Source organism: Fusarium venenatum (genome assembly GCF_020744135.1).
Source record: "Fusarium venenatum strain MPI-CAGE-CH-0201 chromosome Unknown EDB82scaffold_2, whole genome shotgun sequence".
Lineage (NCBI taxonomy): Eukaryota > Fungi > Ascomycota > Sordariomycetes > Hypocreales > Nectriaceae > Fusarium > Fusarium venenatum.
Genome location: NW_027072130.1, coordinates 6,804,655 through 6,819,719, shown reverse-complemented (window position 1 = coordinate 6,819,719; position 15,065 = coordinate 6,804,655). Strand labels below are relative to the sequence as shown.

Below are 15,065 nucleotides of genomic sequence, written 5' to 3'. Positions count from 1 at the left end.
GCCCATACATAGATTTTTAGTATAGACTTGTATGTTTGGAAGTTCGTGGTTATCAAATTGATATTCGACGTCGGATTCCAGAACTGATGTCCTGAGAACATCTCCACTTCGTTTGGGGACTAACAATAAATGCCTCTTGCATCTATCATCCCTCAGCTTGTCAACCGGTAATTCATAACGGTCTTCACAACGTCTTGTCTGCACTATCCAAGATATCAGCCTCAAGTCAGCGACTATTTGGCCATGTCAGCAGACGTGAGCATGGGCCGAAAACCTCGTGTAGTGTCGTTAGGAAGACCCAAGTTCATTGGTGAAGAATATATCGAAGAGTTCCAGAAAGATTTTGATTATGATGTTAGTCACCTACGATCTTGTTATACAATTCTTTTAAAACGCTACGTATCAAACTTCTAGCTTCTATGCTGATACATGCCTCACAGATTCTTGATGTCGCTTATCACCAAGAAGCCCTGGAAAAATTACCACTCATGCTCAAAGAACATGGCCCTATAGATGCTTTCATAATACGGATGGGCAGGCCTCCCTATCGTCCATTCGACAAGATTTTCAAACTTCTTGTCCCTCACTGTAAAATCATTGCATCATCAGCAGCCGGCTACGATGACTTAGCTGCCGAATGGTGCACAGAGCAGGGGATATGGCTTTGCAACAGTGTTAATGCAGTAGCAGAATCCACCGCAGATATGTCATTCTTTCTTACTCTGGCTGTTATCCGAGATACATACCGTGGTGAACGTTCGCTGCGAGAGGGCAACTGGCAAGGTCCTGTTGTGCCGAGTAGAGATCCTTGGGGTATGACACTGGGAATCGTTGGGATGGGTGCCATTGGGAAGTCTCTTGTCAGGCGAGCGGTTGCGTTCAACATGAAGATCAAGTACTACAACCGTCGACAGCTAAGTGCTGCTGATGAGGCAAAGTACCAGGCAACCTATTGCTCATCACTGCATGAGCTACTCGCCCAGTCAGACGTGGTATCTATCAACTGCCCCCTCACGAAGGAAACAGAAAATATGATATCGACCAAAGAGTTTGAAATCATGAAAGACGGAGCATTCATTGTCAACACTGCACGCGGAGCTATTATCGACGAGACAGCTCTTATCAATGCTTTGGAAAGCGGAAAGATTACAAGAGCGGGGTTGGACGTTTTTATGAACGAGCCTGGCCTGAATGAGTACTTCAAGACGAGTGACAAGGTAGTCGTTCAGCCCCATGTTGCTGGTTTGACAGACTTGGCGTTTCAGAGAGGAGAGAGGGAAGCCTTTGAGAACATCAAGGCCTTGTTTAAGAGTGGAACGCCCATATCTCCTGTTAACTGCCCGAAGAAACAGACTGCTGTATCGGATTCTTAAAAACAAATTTTGCAATTAATAGCTGAGAGGCCAACCTTTCTGTTGCCTGCGTGTCTCTTAGCCAGGAAGGATATTCACATGCCAGCTTGGCCGTTTCTAACCGCATGACAAGCAGTGATACACAGGGCTTTTGGGTAGATTTTCTAGATTGTCTTAGCAAGTCACTGTAGTTGAACTATTAGTTGTAAGGCTGTTTAGAATCTGCTACGTTACAAAAGGATCAGCCAAGAATGTAATTAGTCCAAACGCTAGAAATTTCAAGATATCACGCTAGACGTTAAAAGAACATTCGTTTACATCTCACTCTTCCCGTTAGTCATATAAAACCTCGTTTAAGAAGCTGAAGAGTTTTGAAATGAAACTGACAAGCATTGGCCACAATCACATGAAGGCAGTCTGCTGCAGTTCCGAGTGTTCCGTCCCATCCACTATACTTGCTCAAATCCCTGTTGTTGAACTTGACCAAGAAGAGAAGCTGTCAAAGAAATCGAAACTGCGGCTGAAGTTAGTACCGAGCTAGTGGTTCTGGGACTGGGGTGACATGAATCCAGGATGGCGATCCTATGATCGTGAAGGAATTGCAACTCGAGTTGAAGGTACGTATGACCATGAAGAGAGTTGACGTTGACATCTATAGAACGTTCTATATCGGGATTATTAATCTTGGACAAGACCTTATGATGTACAACAAGGAGAGTTTAAAACCACAACTGGAGGTAAAAACTTTCAACGGCTGTACGCTACCTATCAAAAATGCCGGTGACTAAAAGCGGGAGACTAAACAAGCCAATTCGGCCTCGTCTTGGCGCAGATCAAAACGGAGTTTTGACATTTGTGCAGCAAGGGAGCAGCCACCAACACACGAAGGAATGAGTGGCTTTTTGTCTTGTGTGTTTCTTTCAAGTAAATCCTGTAAAGCTTTGGGCATATTGATCAGGACATGTTGGTCCAGAAGGGGCTGCGAATGTTCCTTGGCGCATACCAATATGTCAGGGACCATTCCAACAAACCAACAGAACTACGGATCGCGGAAGTAATTTACCACCCCAGACCAACCAAGGAGAATATGTGATGGAAATGAACGGGCTAGCGGCGGCACAGTTAACCGTTCTGTATGTTGCTTGTTGATGTTTGAGGTGCTTCCAGGGGAGCGAGATCCCTGCAAGTCGGACAAATCGTCCCATGGCTGTGGCTCAAGCACCACAGATTAAAGTTCAAGGCGTTATCAGATTGTGATCGATGATGAGGATTTTTTTCTGTCTCTTATTCTTCAGAAGCAAGAGGTTGTCACTGTCAATCAGGCTTTACATATCGGAGCATTTCTGTCTGGCCAAATCAGCTATCTAGCTCTAGAACTTCGAAACTTTACTTGCTGTCAAAGTCAAGTTGAGCGCCATTTGTGTCATTCTGGTGCGGGTTCCTTGATCCAACACTTTCCGCTGTGACCTGATATGTTGAGACTAGACTAGAACTGATATGGACAGACCATTTCGGCTGAGTCTGAAAGCTAAAGTTGGGTGGCAGGTGGATGGAGGGTAGCTAATTTACTGTTGCAGAAACCTCTTGAGGACGATTGCATTACACACGCGGACAATGAAACGGCTTTTCTCTGTTCCGCTTTTGGTCTCGTTTCTTTTTTCTTCCCGAGGTTTGATGGGAGCGGAAAAAGTGTGCCTAAAGAGGGCACTCTGTAGGGATACTTGTTAGTCAAGACATTGGGTAGCAGCTTCATATAAGGGACATGTTCCACTACCAATTCTGTGTTGTGCATCTTTGATACCTGGATCTAATGTATACCGGTTCACTCCAATCCAAGAGCCATCTCTTGGTCTTTTGTGTTTGTTCGCCATGACGGACCCCAAAGTTACAAAGGCCTTTGAAGATGGCAGGGTTCCCAAGGGCATCACAGCCGATTATCTCAACGAGACGAGAGATGCATCGGCCATAGCGGGTATTATCTTTGTTACAGTTTTGACCAGTATCATTGTTCTGGGTCGCCTTGCTTCACGAGCGTTTTTGATGCACCGCTTTGGCTTTGACGATGCCTTGACGTTGACATCGTGGGTGAGTCTCTGTTCTTCCTTCTTTCTTGGCGGCTCCATCGCAGACGTCGATCACTCCGATCTCTCCACTGAGTAGTGCAACATCGTAGAAAGGCTAACAATTATGATGCGGCTCAGATGTGCTTCGTTGCATTCGTCGGACTGTGCATCGAACTCATCCGGCTGGGCTCCGGACGACACTTTGCCTACATCCAATATGTTCTCGACATGCCGACTGTCGAAGACACCGAAGTCCTCGATTTTATAGCTCACATCATATACACCACCGCACTTTTACTCTGTCGCATGTCCGGTCTTGCATTCTACCATCGTTTATGCGCCGTCCATGATCGTCTTCGACTAGCTATCTGGGTTGTATTCGGCATTCTAATAGCTGGATATATCCCTCAGCTGTTGCTTATCATCTTCCATTGCACTCCTGTCACTGGTCTATGGCCTTATGAGTGGCAGCCCGGCTTTGAGGATTATACGTGTTTACAATGGGGATTAGTATACAGCGTCAACTCATCAGTGTCGCTTATATGCGACTTTTTGTTGTTCGGTATCCCGATTGTGATGCTTCGGGTGTTGGAGATGCCGAAGAAAAGAAAAATACAGCTGGGGTGCATTTTGCTACCTGGTATCTCGTGAGTTTTATCCCGAGAGTAATTTCAATGGAGGCTTACAGTGTATCAGTGTCATTGCCATCTCTATCGCACGCCTGGTGCTAGTTATTGAAGGACAATGGAACATGGACATGTCATGGGCCTGTAAGTTAAAGACATCGCCGATTATCTACTGTCTAACATTCCATAGATAATCCCATGCTGGTGATTGAAGTCAGTGAAATTGGTGCAACGCTCATTGCCCTCTCGGTGCCGGGCTTCAAGCCACTGTTTGACAAGTTTGTCTTACGGCGAGACATTACCGAGGGCGACAGCACGGGTAAATCGAAATCCGCCAAGCTGCAGAGTTCCAAGGGAGACACAGCGCTGCGATCACTCAATTTCCGACCCCAGCACGACGTTCTTACGAGTCGCGATACTTCAGCTGAGGGAACCAATGTACATCGAATGAGTAATACAGCAGCAGATACCAGGAGCGAGAGTAGTGCAGATGGAATTTTGGTACAGGTGGACTTCAGATTAAAGGAGGATACACAAGATGCGAATAGTTCGAGTGATGCAGAAAGAGCATGGAAATGAGACACTAATTGAGGTCATGGTTGTACGAGTAGTACTTAGGTACTGTACATCTTGTCACTTATTCGCAGTTCTTCCATTCGATTTTGGAACCAGAAAATAAATACTATCTTGTAAATTATACAAATTGTGTAAGATTTAATAATATCAAGTCCTTAATTTGTTTTTGTTCCGTTCCATTTATGAGGTTCTGGCACGTTGGGAACGACGATGTTTTATACTCCGTGGCGCTGATGGTTGCAGGAGATCTGTCTGTCACGCCAGCCACCAGCAATTGTCTTCATACGCTTCTAAACTTGAGAATCTCATCTACAAGTCCTCATCGATACCTCAAACAGAATGCGACGATCAGATCATCATCCTTTGGCCGTCGAGCAATGCCTCGATCGAGTTTAGGCCTACCGTAAATCCCTAAACTGTTTACATCCACTAAGTTTACAGGGAGCAGACCCGCCCTAACTCACTGAATGTCCAACCCTTTCGGGGCTTCTGTCGAGGATCAACCAGGACATGGAATTCTTCAACCCATGTTTTCCTTTGTCAAGATTACTTAGTGACATGACATTTGATGCAGTAATGTCATTTATTTAGCGCCCAAAATAGCCTCTCGGCCCGCTATCCCATATGGACTTCACCTACTGAAGAACGCCGCCTTTTCCGCCCCAAGAAAGGTGCGCCTTCAGCGGAGATAAACCCCTGTAGCTTCCTTCCAGCTAAGGATAGCTGCGTCTCTAGGGAATAAACATAATAATAGCCTGCATCCTCCCTTTTCTGCTTTGCTTCCTCGACTTCACTGCATCTTCATTACTGTCGTCGTCATGAAGCTCCTCAGCTTGTCTTTGGCCGCTGGCCTCATTGTCAATCATGGTACAAATGCCAAACCAAACCAACAGAACGAACCTCTCTTCTCATACAATGCCAACCTGCTGCCGCTCGAGAAGAATGCTGGATCCTCTGATCTCTTCCCCATGGCAGATTGCAATGGATTCAAGCTTGAAGAGGCGACCTTCACAGAGATGCAGAACGCCATGAAAGCTGGGAAGCTTACTTCTGTTCAGCTCGTCACCTGCTACCTCATCCGGACATACCAGACTGAGGAGTACATCAAGTGAGTTTGCGATGAATGAGTCTCAATTCGGGAATGGCGTCGTGATCAACATAGATACACTTTGCGACTAAAGCTAATCATTTTACAGCTCCATCATGCAGATCAATCCGGACGCTTTTGCAATTGCTGCTGAGCGCGACGCCGAGCGAGCCAAGGGCAAAGTGCGAGGACCCCTCCACGGTATTCCATTCACTGTCAAGGACAACATCGGAACCAAAGATAGTCTCGAAACCACTGCAGGAAGTTGGGCACTTCTTGGAAGCATCGTCCCTCGCGATGCGCACGTCGTCAAGAAGCTTCGCGATGCAGGCGCCGTACTCTTTGGCAAGGCTGCCCTGAGCGAATGGGCCGACATGCGCAGCAATGACTACTCAGAAGGCTACTCTGCCCGTGGTGGCCAGGTTCGCAGCGCCTACAACTTTACCATTAATCCTGGTGGCAGTTCTACAGGCAGCGCTGTCGGTGTTGGAGCCAATGCCATTGCCTTTTCGCTTGGTACTGAGACTGACGGCAGTGGTAAGTTAAGCTTCAGTTATATGCCATGTTTAAACATTCCCACTGACATTCCTTGACATAGTCATCAACCCCGCCAACCGCAATGCCCTTGTGGGAATTAAACCTACTGTTGGCCTGACATCCCGTGCTGGTGTCATTCCTGAGAGCGAGCACCAGGACTCTGTTGGAACGTTTGCGCGTACTGTGAAGGATGCTACACTGGTTCTCGATGCTATTTACGGTATTGACAGTCGCGATAACTACACCTCTGCGCAAAAAGACAAAACACCCAAGGGTGGCTATGTGCAGTATCTGTCCAAAAAGAAGGCCCTCAAAGGGGCTACCTTTGGTCTTCCTTGGAAGAGCTTCTGGGTTCATGCCGATGAGGACATGCAGTCTCAGCTTCTGGAGCTCATTGACTTGATCAAATCTGCTGGTGCGACTATCATCAATGGCACCGAGATTACCAATTACGAGACCATTGTCAGCCCTGATGGGTGGAACTGGGATTACGGTACCACGCGAGGATTCCCTAATGAGTCGGAGTATACCTACATCAAGGTTGACTTTTACCGCAACATTGAAGCCTACCTGAGCGAGGTCACAAACACCAACATCCGCAACCTAGAGGACATTGTTGAGTAAGTGACTCTTCCCTTCGTTGCCTACTGAGTAACAACTCTAACACTCATTAGGTTCAACAGGAAGTACGATGGAACTGAGGGTGGGTACCCCTATGAGGATGGCAAAGGTCATCCTGCCTTTGCGTCCGGCCAAGATGGCTTCCTTGCCTCGCTCGAAACCAATGGGGAAAGAGACGAAACTTACTGGCAGGCCCTCGATTTCTGTCAATCGTCGACCCGCAAGGGTATCAACGACGCCCTTTCATACAAGGGCAAAAAGCTCTCTGGTCTTCTCGTACCTCCTCAAGTCGCTCAAGCCCCTCAGATTGCCGCCCAGGCTGGTTACCCGGTCATCACAATCCCTGGCGGCTACTCAAAGGAATCCGGCATGCCTTTTGGCCTGGGCATCATGCAAACTGCTTGGGCCGAAGCCGAGCTTATCAAGTGGGCCAGTGCCATCGAAGACCTGCAACACAGCGCTGATGCTTCATCGAAGCGTCGTCTGCCTAAGTGGCTTGGATATCTTGAACGTAATGTCCCGGTACCTTTTTAAGTCGCGTGATACGTACAAAAGGATATGAACGCGATTTAGCTTGGATGTAGGATTGATATATACTTGTAATTGTAATGCGTTTTAATGTGGAATCCCACTTAACTTTGTCGTATGTACAGGCTCAAGATGGTAGACTGTGATAGTCAGATGCATGATGTAGATTATAATTGATCCGATGTTGCGTATCGAGATCGAAAGAGCGTAAGTGTTTCCAATTTTCACAGGGGATCGATCAACTTTACACTGCCAAAAAGTCAAATACAACGCAGTCAAAGATTCGCCTCGGAGAACGAGGACGATGAATCATGTGGTCAAGCTTGGGCAGAGCCAAAAAGAAGAGGTCCTACCCGGGTTCGAACCGGGGACTTCGGAAGTAGTTTCGATGGGTCATCAAAATCCAACGTCCTAACCACTAGACTATAGGACCTGTGGTGCTTAACGATGTCCAAATAGAAACATAAGAATGAGGTGTGACGGGGAAGAAATTCGTGAAGTGGAGCGCAAAAAGTGAGGTCCTACCCGGGTTCGAACCGGGGTCTTCGGAAGGTTTCTGATGCAAGTCAAAATCCGACGTCATTACCACTAAACTATAGGACCGTGGAATGACAGATGGTCTCTAAATAGTGCATATGAGGATAAACCGGCGACATTCATCATTACAGTTAAACCTAGAGACAGAATCGCAATAGTGTTAGGAATGAACTCTATTCAAAGGGTAGATGCTATAATAGGCCACTCTTCTATCTTACTCTTAGGCATTACCCTTCCTGCAGACATCCTGCCACACCTCAACAACATCGTGTTACAGCGCCTTGAACCAACAACTTCACTTCACATCCCAACGTGGCGTGCATTTGGGGAACTATCGAATAGTAGAACAATTGTCAATTATACTGTCTGAGATTGTTTACCTCCGGGGGTGACTACTGTCTACTTACACCCCGGCCTTGACTCTTCCAGCCAAATCGGCCTGCGGCTTGCGATGGCTAGGACACATTCACATCAAGCATCCAACGAGGGAAGCACCCTCACCTCGGAGCAAAATATGTCGCTAAGAAATTGACAATCACAAAGGACATACCGCATTCGGGGCATTTCTCTTACTCTCGATCATGAGGCCGTATCTGATACCAGCCGTTGGCCATGATATTCTCTCTAAGAACTTTGGGGAGCCCTTCTGTTGCCTCGCGACGTAGAGCGCCTTCACTCTGAAGTTGCGCAACCAGATTCTTAGCCTGGTATGCGTGAACTCGAATGGTAAGCTGCATGATGTCTCCGTAGACAGTGAAGTTGTTACGACCGCAGTTCATCTCAAGACCGTCGCGCAGTCGATCAAGATTGTAGACGAGAGTAGTATTTATCTGGTATTCGTAGAACTGACGCTCGGGGTCCTGGACCCGTTGGCGGCTTCGAACACGGAAAGGCATGATGATGGTGGTGGATAGGGATAGCAGGTTGTATAGATTCTTTGTAGGAACGAGTTGCGGTTTGCGTTGATCAGAATACGCAGGCAGATGTTTGTTGGGAGAGAGAAAGAGATGGAAAAGGATGGAGAGAGGTATATATAGGCCAAATCAGTGTGTTCCAGTGAAGCATTTGTTGTTCGTTAAACGTACTCATTCTTGTGTGATTGGGAAGGAACAAAGGTTTTCTACATGCATCCGAACAAGCGACCCTTCACGACCACTATCATGTTTTTGGTGAAGTGAAAAGCGACAAAGAAATGTTTTTGTGGCAGCAGTAGTCTTGTGCAATATATTATTATGTTCACAGGAAAAAGGGTTTGCGCCATTGCGGACATTTGGAATCAAAAGATTTGGAAACCCCAGCCGGATTTTGCCTCCTGAGGGAATAGGTTTGAAATGATAGATAAGAGTCTCAATAGACCACTAAGTGTCCACCATGGAAGATGAAGCAAACCGTATATATGGCAGTGAATGGCCTCATTATCATATAAAGCTGCTAACAACCTTGTATGACCATAACTGCTTTTATAGTGGCCACTGAAGTGAGTCGAGCCTCGCGTATGTCAAGGCATAAAACCACATCCAGCAAACTTTAGTCATATTGACTCATATGAATGATATAAGTCTATGTTTGTGTTGTACCCACCAAACCCAGATACGGTTGAAAAAGGTCACTTTTAATAAAGCTTTCGCCTCCCGGACCATACTGTCACCGGGGTACATAGCTGAGAAACGATGAAGCAGAGAAATTTGATCCAAACATTGTTGGAAAGACGAACAAACTTCATAGAAAGACTATTTCGAAGACAAAGGGGTAGTTAGGCACCATCGACGTTGCTCCCTCCGGTTTAATCTCAACGTTTCCAACACTACTATGCCCGTCACAGTGAAATGGCTAGTATTGCGACTGCAGCCAAAGCCATAGACGTCAAGATGTTTCTTGGGCTCGAGAGTGCGCCTTATATAGGCTCAGACTCGCTTACAGAAATCGTGGGACTTGGTGTAGATGTGGGCTTGTTCGTATGACTTGTGATATCAACGTCGGTTGGGTTGCTTTGCATTCCCTTCTCAGTCAGGGGATCGGAAGTAACACTGGCAGCAACCGAGGTTGATGGGCTTCCGGTGAGATACTCTAAGCCACCCGTGATGATCATAGGAATATCAGCGGACGTTTCTGTGAGCATCTCATCCGTCCCGCCAGCTGTATAGGAGACCTGCGTTGACTCATCTCCTCCGACGCTGATGGTGCATTCTTGAGGTATTCTGTCGCTCATCTTGTAATGAAGAGAGACTATGACTGTATGCTCAGCTTCGTCATTGTTGTAAACATTTGTGTAAACAGAATCACAGTTGTATTTTGTGTGTCGTGGCTCAACGGTTACGGTGACAGAGACAGGGCCTGCGTCTCCACCGTCGTTGGCCTGGATCAGATATATGGTCGTGGATGATTTGGTAGTTAACATCTTTCCCGTCAAGGTCCGGCCAGATGGAAGACTATTTGGCCATGGAACGGATGTAGTAAGAGCGAGACACATGGCGATACACCAAAGAATAAATTTGTTATGGGAATAAGAGTTCTGATGGTGTCGCTTAGAGGAGGGAAAGCGGATATTTCAACATAGAAATTGTTTGAAGCGAATCAACACTATTTAGAAATTGGTTTGGCGCTGTTGGTAATTACCATTCAATTTGAAACGTTGTTGTTCAATGTTAATTTGACCAACAGCCCATTTACAAGCACAATTTTGTTCCACCAACGGAAACGAATGGTGAATTAAAACGAAGGTGAGAAATAAGCCAGTGAAACAGTCATGCCAAAAAAGAGCACTAACCATCAAGCGCCGCGAGTTGATCAACTCAACCAACATGATTGATGCTGGTATCGAGGTTATCAGGATTGAACCACCATTCGAGTGTGCCAGACCAAGGTAGTTCCCTCCAATTCCATTCCTTCTCATCCTCTGGGCTCACAAAGCTAACAGCTGTTACATGGGGTGGTAGTTGTGTTATTGTACCAGGCCGAGTTCCTACGAACAATCCTCCAGACCCAGCTGTCCTAAGCGTCACTTCAGTTGAATCCGATCGAAAACACCCAACACTGGCTTCAAAGCCATTTCTGTATCGAAACAGAAGTCCTGCAATCTTGCTATACTTGGTCTCAATAAAACAACTGTTCTCCAGATCAAACTTTCGAATGATCCCCGTGTCCTTTTTGCTTTTGCCCCTGCATACTGTGACACTGACGACATCCTTCAAAGAGGCTGAAGAATAGTGCAGCGTATGGAGAGGGTTAAATCGTGGCATGGGATTGAGTGGGGTTTGCTTTAGTAAAGTTATGTTCTTGCCGTTGTCCGGTAACTTGGGTGAAGCAATGAGAGGGATTCCATGAATTGAAGGAGAGAAGAACATCGTGATAGGCTCGCGAGTCTTCGTTTCAGCGATCATCAGCCACTCGCGGTGTCTTGAGTAGGGAGTATTCTTTCCACGGTGATCCGGGTAGCTTCCAGATATTATCAACCGCCTCTTGTTAGTAACAAGCTTAAATGTGTCAGTAATTCGAGATGTTGAAAAAAGGAAAAGTCCTTACCGCAAGTGCAATGTCACTGGGTCTCTTGTATTTTTGTATGCCCCAGGGCGTAGACAGATGGAAACCTAAACTGCCTTCACCCCGACATGGAAGAGCACTGGAAGTATCGTACTTGGTAGATCCACGCAACCAGACTTGTTGAATGTACTCGCCTTGTTCAACAGGATGATATGTCCATTTAAAATTGCTGTACTCGTTATATTCGGAATGCTCGTCGCTCGCGGCATTGTATTTGATGGCCTCTTGAGTAGTACGGTTTGCGTGAATGGAAATCATTTCGTTGCCCGACCAGCAGACTGAGTAACCAACTGTGCAATCCTGGTTGAAAGTGAGCGTCTTCATCCTCGCAATAACCTCTCCCTCTCCCCAGCCGGCGTAGTAAAAGGCCAGAGAGCCAAGAATGGACGGTGACATTGGGCGGGACCAGTGAACAAGAGAAGGAATCGACACTTCTCGTAATTTGTACCCCTTTTATGAGTTAGATATCACAGAACTATTTTCTAGGTTATTAACACTCACATCGTCCGTAAATGAAAGCCTTTGACTCTCAATCGATAGTGTTTTCCAGTAAACAGGAGCTGATTCATTGACTTGGGCCAAGGCAGTGTCGGTAACGATTTGCCTAATCCCGAGATGATCACTGGAAACGTACAAATGCTGGGCGCCTGATAAAGAAATACTGTCCCAAGCTAGGCGGGTTCCAGGTGTAGGCGATCCGGATAATGAGCTCACGTATTTAATACCATCAACAGTGGTATAAGTGGCCCAGACCGTAGTCGCTAGACTGATAGACCGTTCGCTCTTATGGCAAGTCAAAGCCATTTCAGCTGTGGTGTAAAGCCTGATCAATTCATCATCATCGGAAACAATACGCCACAACTCTGGTGATAGATTCCCATATGTTTTGTGGAGGGCATTCTCGATCAGGATACGTATTGTCTCCCTCCGATTATTCTGGTGCTGTTTGCTTGGTTGATACGAGTATTCAGTAAACGGACAGTATCTGATGAGAGGGTTTCGGAAACAAGTGGCCATGCGGGCACAATCAGCATGAAAGGTAACGGCAAGGCCCCTTGTGTGGGTGCAGGAAGGATGAGAGCAGAGTCGGAATGCTGTGTTGAGAGTCTTGTCGAAGTAGATAGGTGAGTAGCACTCTTCCCCGTGCATGAGGAATGGCGTAGATACTTGGCCATCCGGAGTTACTACAAGTACGCTTAGTGTCATACGAAAAGATGAAAACCGAAGCCGAGGTTGCTTACACGCCATGATAGACTCCTTCTGTATTTCTATAGGGAAGAGACATGCTCGGCAACGACTTGCCTCTACGCATACTGGACTGGGGAGATGACTCTGACCATGAACACGCGATGATATGACAAAATAATCGTCCGGGCCAGACTGTCTTGGTTGAGAAGGGATATCCATGGCTATTAGATTGACTAAAGATGCCTTGTCGTTGATTTAGAGGAGAAATGGCCACATTGTGTAAATATGTCTATCTTGAAGACTTCCAAGACATAAGCTTACGTGGTGGTGACGGACGACCAACCACAATACAGCTTGTAAGACACGGAACAGACGTGGGTGATATTTGGCCTGTTGGAACGACGGATATTTGCAATTAGCCAGATGCATGCATTCTTGCGACTATACAAAAAGGTGCCTACAATTGCAATAATCTGAAGGAGATTTGGTATTTTGATGTTGGCTCAGTTTCTCATTCCTTGGTAAATCGTAGGCAAGAATCATAAGCGGCGCTTTATCTCGTTGCTCATGTTGGGGACGTCGACAGTAAGGCTGACTTCGAAATTATATTCTTTTCCGAGCATCCCATGGGACAGCACTGTATTGTTGTTACTGAAGAGTTCGTTCATATTGACCCCAACCAAGCAAGATCAGAGATCGAAAGTCCGTCTCAGACCGGAGCAAAGATGATGCAAGTCCAAGCGATGGGGTACAAAAATAGATAGCCTAAAAAAGCCCGGCCTAAGTACCATAAGGTGGCCTACTAATTTCGTCTCTTAAGCTTCTAGCGGCCGACCTTTCTGATAACCTGAGGCCAACCAGGGGCGGTTTCATTTAGTACTTGATAATTTTAAAAATGTACCGTCCATGTTTAAATACATCAGAAAGGCATTGTTTTTTTTTAGGTGCAACAGTGGGGGGATGATTGTTTGTAGCACACTAAAATAATGGCAGGAATAGTCACTGCATAAATGAAGACAGGTGCCTCCACCTGCCAAACATCTTGTCCGCTGGAAGCATAAGAGATGAGATTAGTAGGATAATTTATTCTACTTGGGGTACTTCCTAGGTTCTTTATTTTTGTAACCTTAATATTCAAGGCCAAAATTTCTGCCACCCATCCTGTGCACCTGCTCCCGCACCTGCACGCATACCGTTTCGCCAACTCTACCTTCTTCACAACACAGAGATGGATGAAGATCCCGATTATAAAGGCTTTGGCTTCAAACGAGTTCCTTGTTGCTGTCTTTGCGGAGCTAAGATCTGTCACAAGGACGTCTTGCCAAAATGGATGTCAGAATTCCGTACCGGTGAGTAGATCTTCCCGATCCAACCTTCGATAGCTAACCTGAGCTTGGTGAACGCAGTGTACGCGACTGATTTCGATGCAAACGCAAAGGTCTATCTATCCATCGCCGGACGTAGGGGAAATAATATTGTTGACACCATAGACGTCGACCCTTCGGATATCGCCTGTCTCGGCAAGAAGACTCTTCGCGTCAACCTCATGCCTGGTGGATCGTGCAGCAACCTCATAGCCGGGTATCTCAGCTCCAACACGCTGTACGAGGCGTGAGGCTATCCCTTCCACTCGACATGCTGGAAGATGCTGATAGCATTCAAACCAATTGCACAGCAGGGTTTGCAATCGTTGTTAAATCTTGGTCGCTCGATGCGAAAGCAAAGCAGTATGATAAATTACGGCCATAACTACGGTGGGCGAGCAAGCCAAAGTCATGCAGTTGCACCAGGAGAGGAAAGCTTTCTTTTGGATCCGGTGCCCGTTACGAACTGCGATGTCGATTCTGGGGACAACGGTAAAATTCATCACCATGCAGTCTGGCTCAGGTGGCATTGCTGGGACATGTCCCGTCTACTCTACCAAACTCTTGAAGCGATCCATGACAATGGTGCCTGACTGGGGAACATCGTGTGGTCGTTCGGTGAGAGAGATGCACCGTGGGATAGGGGTGCCTGGTATACAGCGCGTCGCCTAGAACAAGAACCAGGTGACCCACTTGACCGAGGATGCATCATCGTTCAAAATCGCGTGCTTTCATTGCCTACTTTGATCCGCGAGATTCGGATGTCTACAGTGAAACTATTCGGGCGATGATACATATCCGGTTTGAAGGTAGTGTATGAAAGCAAGCACGCTTATCCAATTGGCTTCCAACACCCGAAAATAAAAACAATTATGACCGTAATACAAGAGATTACGGGGTTCATTGTTGCCCTAGATGAGCGTGGCGTGAGAGGACTTTCGATAATTGATGAAAACAAAATCGAATCCCAGTGGATTGGAGATCATCAGAATATCCCCAAGTGGAAAATTTGCTCCAGATTGTTTGGAGGCCTGGTGAAAACCCTG

At 46.5% G+C, this 15,065-nt stretch overlaps 7 protein-coding genes and 2 non-coding genes across 9 annotated transcripts; 4 read left to right on the top strand and 5 right to left on the bottom strand.

Annotated features, from left to right (window-relative positions):
• Positions 1-127: 127 nt before the first annotated feature.
• Positions 128-1,587, top strand: EDB82DRAFT_180366 (uncharacterized protein). The gene is made up of 2 exons (XM_065607143.1): positions 128-354; positions 441-1,587. Exons 1-2 carry the CDS (start codon positions 244-246, stop codon positions 1,371-1,373), a joined length of 1,044 nt encoding a protein of 347 aa, XP_065464946.1. The 5' UTR covers positions 128-243; the 3' UTR covers positions 1,374-1,587.
• A 1,507-nt stretch (positions 1,588-3,094) lies between these two features.
• EDB82DRAFT_500447 (uncharacterized protein) lies at positions 3,095-4,727 on the top strand. The gene is made up of 4 exons (XM_025735662.2): positions 3,095-3,437; positions 3,554-4,062; positions 4,112-4,185; positions 4,232-4,727. The coding sequence occupies exons 1-4, from the start codon at positions 3,222-3,224 to the stop codon at positions 4,618-4,620; spliced, it is 1,188 nt and encodes a 395-aa protein (XP_025586346.1). The 5' UTR covers positions 3,095-3,221; the 3' UTR covers positions 4,621-4,727.
• A 526-nt stretch (positions 4,728-5,253) lies between these two features.
• On the top strand, positions 5,254-7,703 carry EDB82DRAFT_500445 (amidase signature domain-containing protein). Its single transcript, XM_025735661.2, has 4 exons — positions 5,254-5,725; positions 5,814-6,241; positions 6,303-6,861; positions 6,916-7,703. Exons 1-4 carry the CDS (start codon positions 5,436-5,438, stop codon positions 7,394-7,396), a joined length of 1,758 nt encoding a protein of 585 aa, XP_025586345.1. The 5' UTR covers positions 5,254-5,435; the 3' UTR covers positions 7,397-7,703.
• A 31-nt stretch (positions 7,704-7,734) lies between these two features.
• On the bottom strand, positions 7,735-7,823 carry EDB82DRAFT_t115. Its single transcript has one exon. It is a non-coding gene; the product is annotated as a tRNA-Gln (tRNA).
• An 83-nt stretch (positions 7,824-7,906) lies between these two features.
• EDB82DRAFT_t114 lies at positions 7,907-7,993 on the bottom strand. The gene has a single exon. It is a non-coding gene; the product is annotated as a tRNA-Gln (tRNA).
• Positions 7,994-8,496: 503 nt separating this feature from the next.
• Positions 8,497-8,823, bottom strand: EDB82DRAFT_525092 (uncharacterized protein; the record flags this gene model as incomplete). The annotated part of the gene is made up of 1 exon (XM_025735660.1): positions 8,497-8,823. The coding sequence occupies one exon, from the start codon at positions 8,821-8,823 to the stop codon at positions 8,497-8,499; it is 327 nt and encodes a 108-aa protein (XP_025586344.1).
• A 998-nt stretch (positions 8,824-9,821) lies between these two features.
• Positions 9,822-10,397, bottom strand: EDB82DRAFT_475763 (uncharacterized protein; the record flags this gene model as incomplete). Its single annotated transcript, XM_025735659.1, has 1 exon — positions 9,822-10,397. The coding sequence occupies one exon, from the start codon at positions 10,395-10,397 to the stop codon at positions 9,822-9,824; it is 576 nt and encodes a 191-aa protein (XP_025586343.1).
• A 64-nt stretch (positions 10,398-10,461) lies between these two features.
• Positions 10,462-13,045, bottom strand: EDB82DRAFT_500442 (uncharacterized protein). Its single transcript, XM_025735658.2, has 4 exons — positions 12,709-13,045; positions 11,969-12,651; positions 11,450-11,917; positions 10,462-11,400 (listed from the first exon to the last, which is right to left on the bottom strand). Exons 1-4 carry the CDS (start codon positions 12,872-12,874, stop codon positions 10,720-10,722), a joined length of 1,998 nt encoding a protein of 665 aa, XP_025586342.1. The 5' UTR covers positions 12,875-13,045; the 3' UTR covers positions 10,462-10,719.
• Positions 13,046-13,883: 838 nt separating this feature from the next.
• EDB82DRAFT_556240 (uncharacterized protein) lies at positions 13,884-14,328 on the top strand (the record flags this gene model as incomplete). The annotated part of the gene is made up of 2 exons (XM_065609669.1): positions 13,884-14,004; positions 14,062-14,328. 2 exons carry the CDS (start codon positions 13,884-13,886, stop codon positions 14,268-14,270), a joined length of 330 nt encoding a protein of 109 aa, XP_065464945.1. The 3' UTR covers positions 14,271-14,328.
• Between the last annotated feature and the right edge of the window lie 737 nt (positions 14,329-15,065).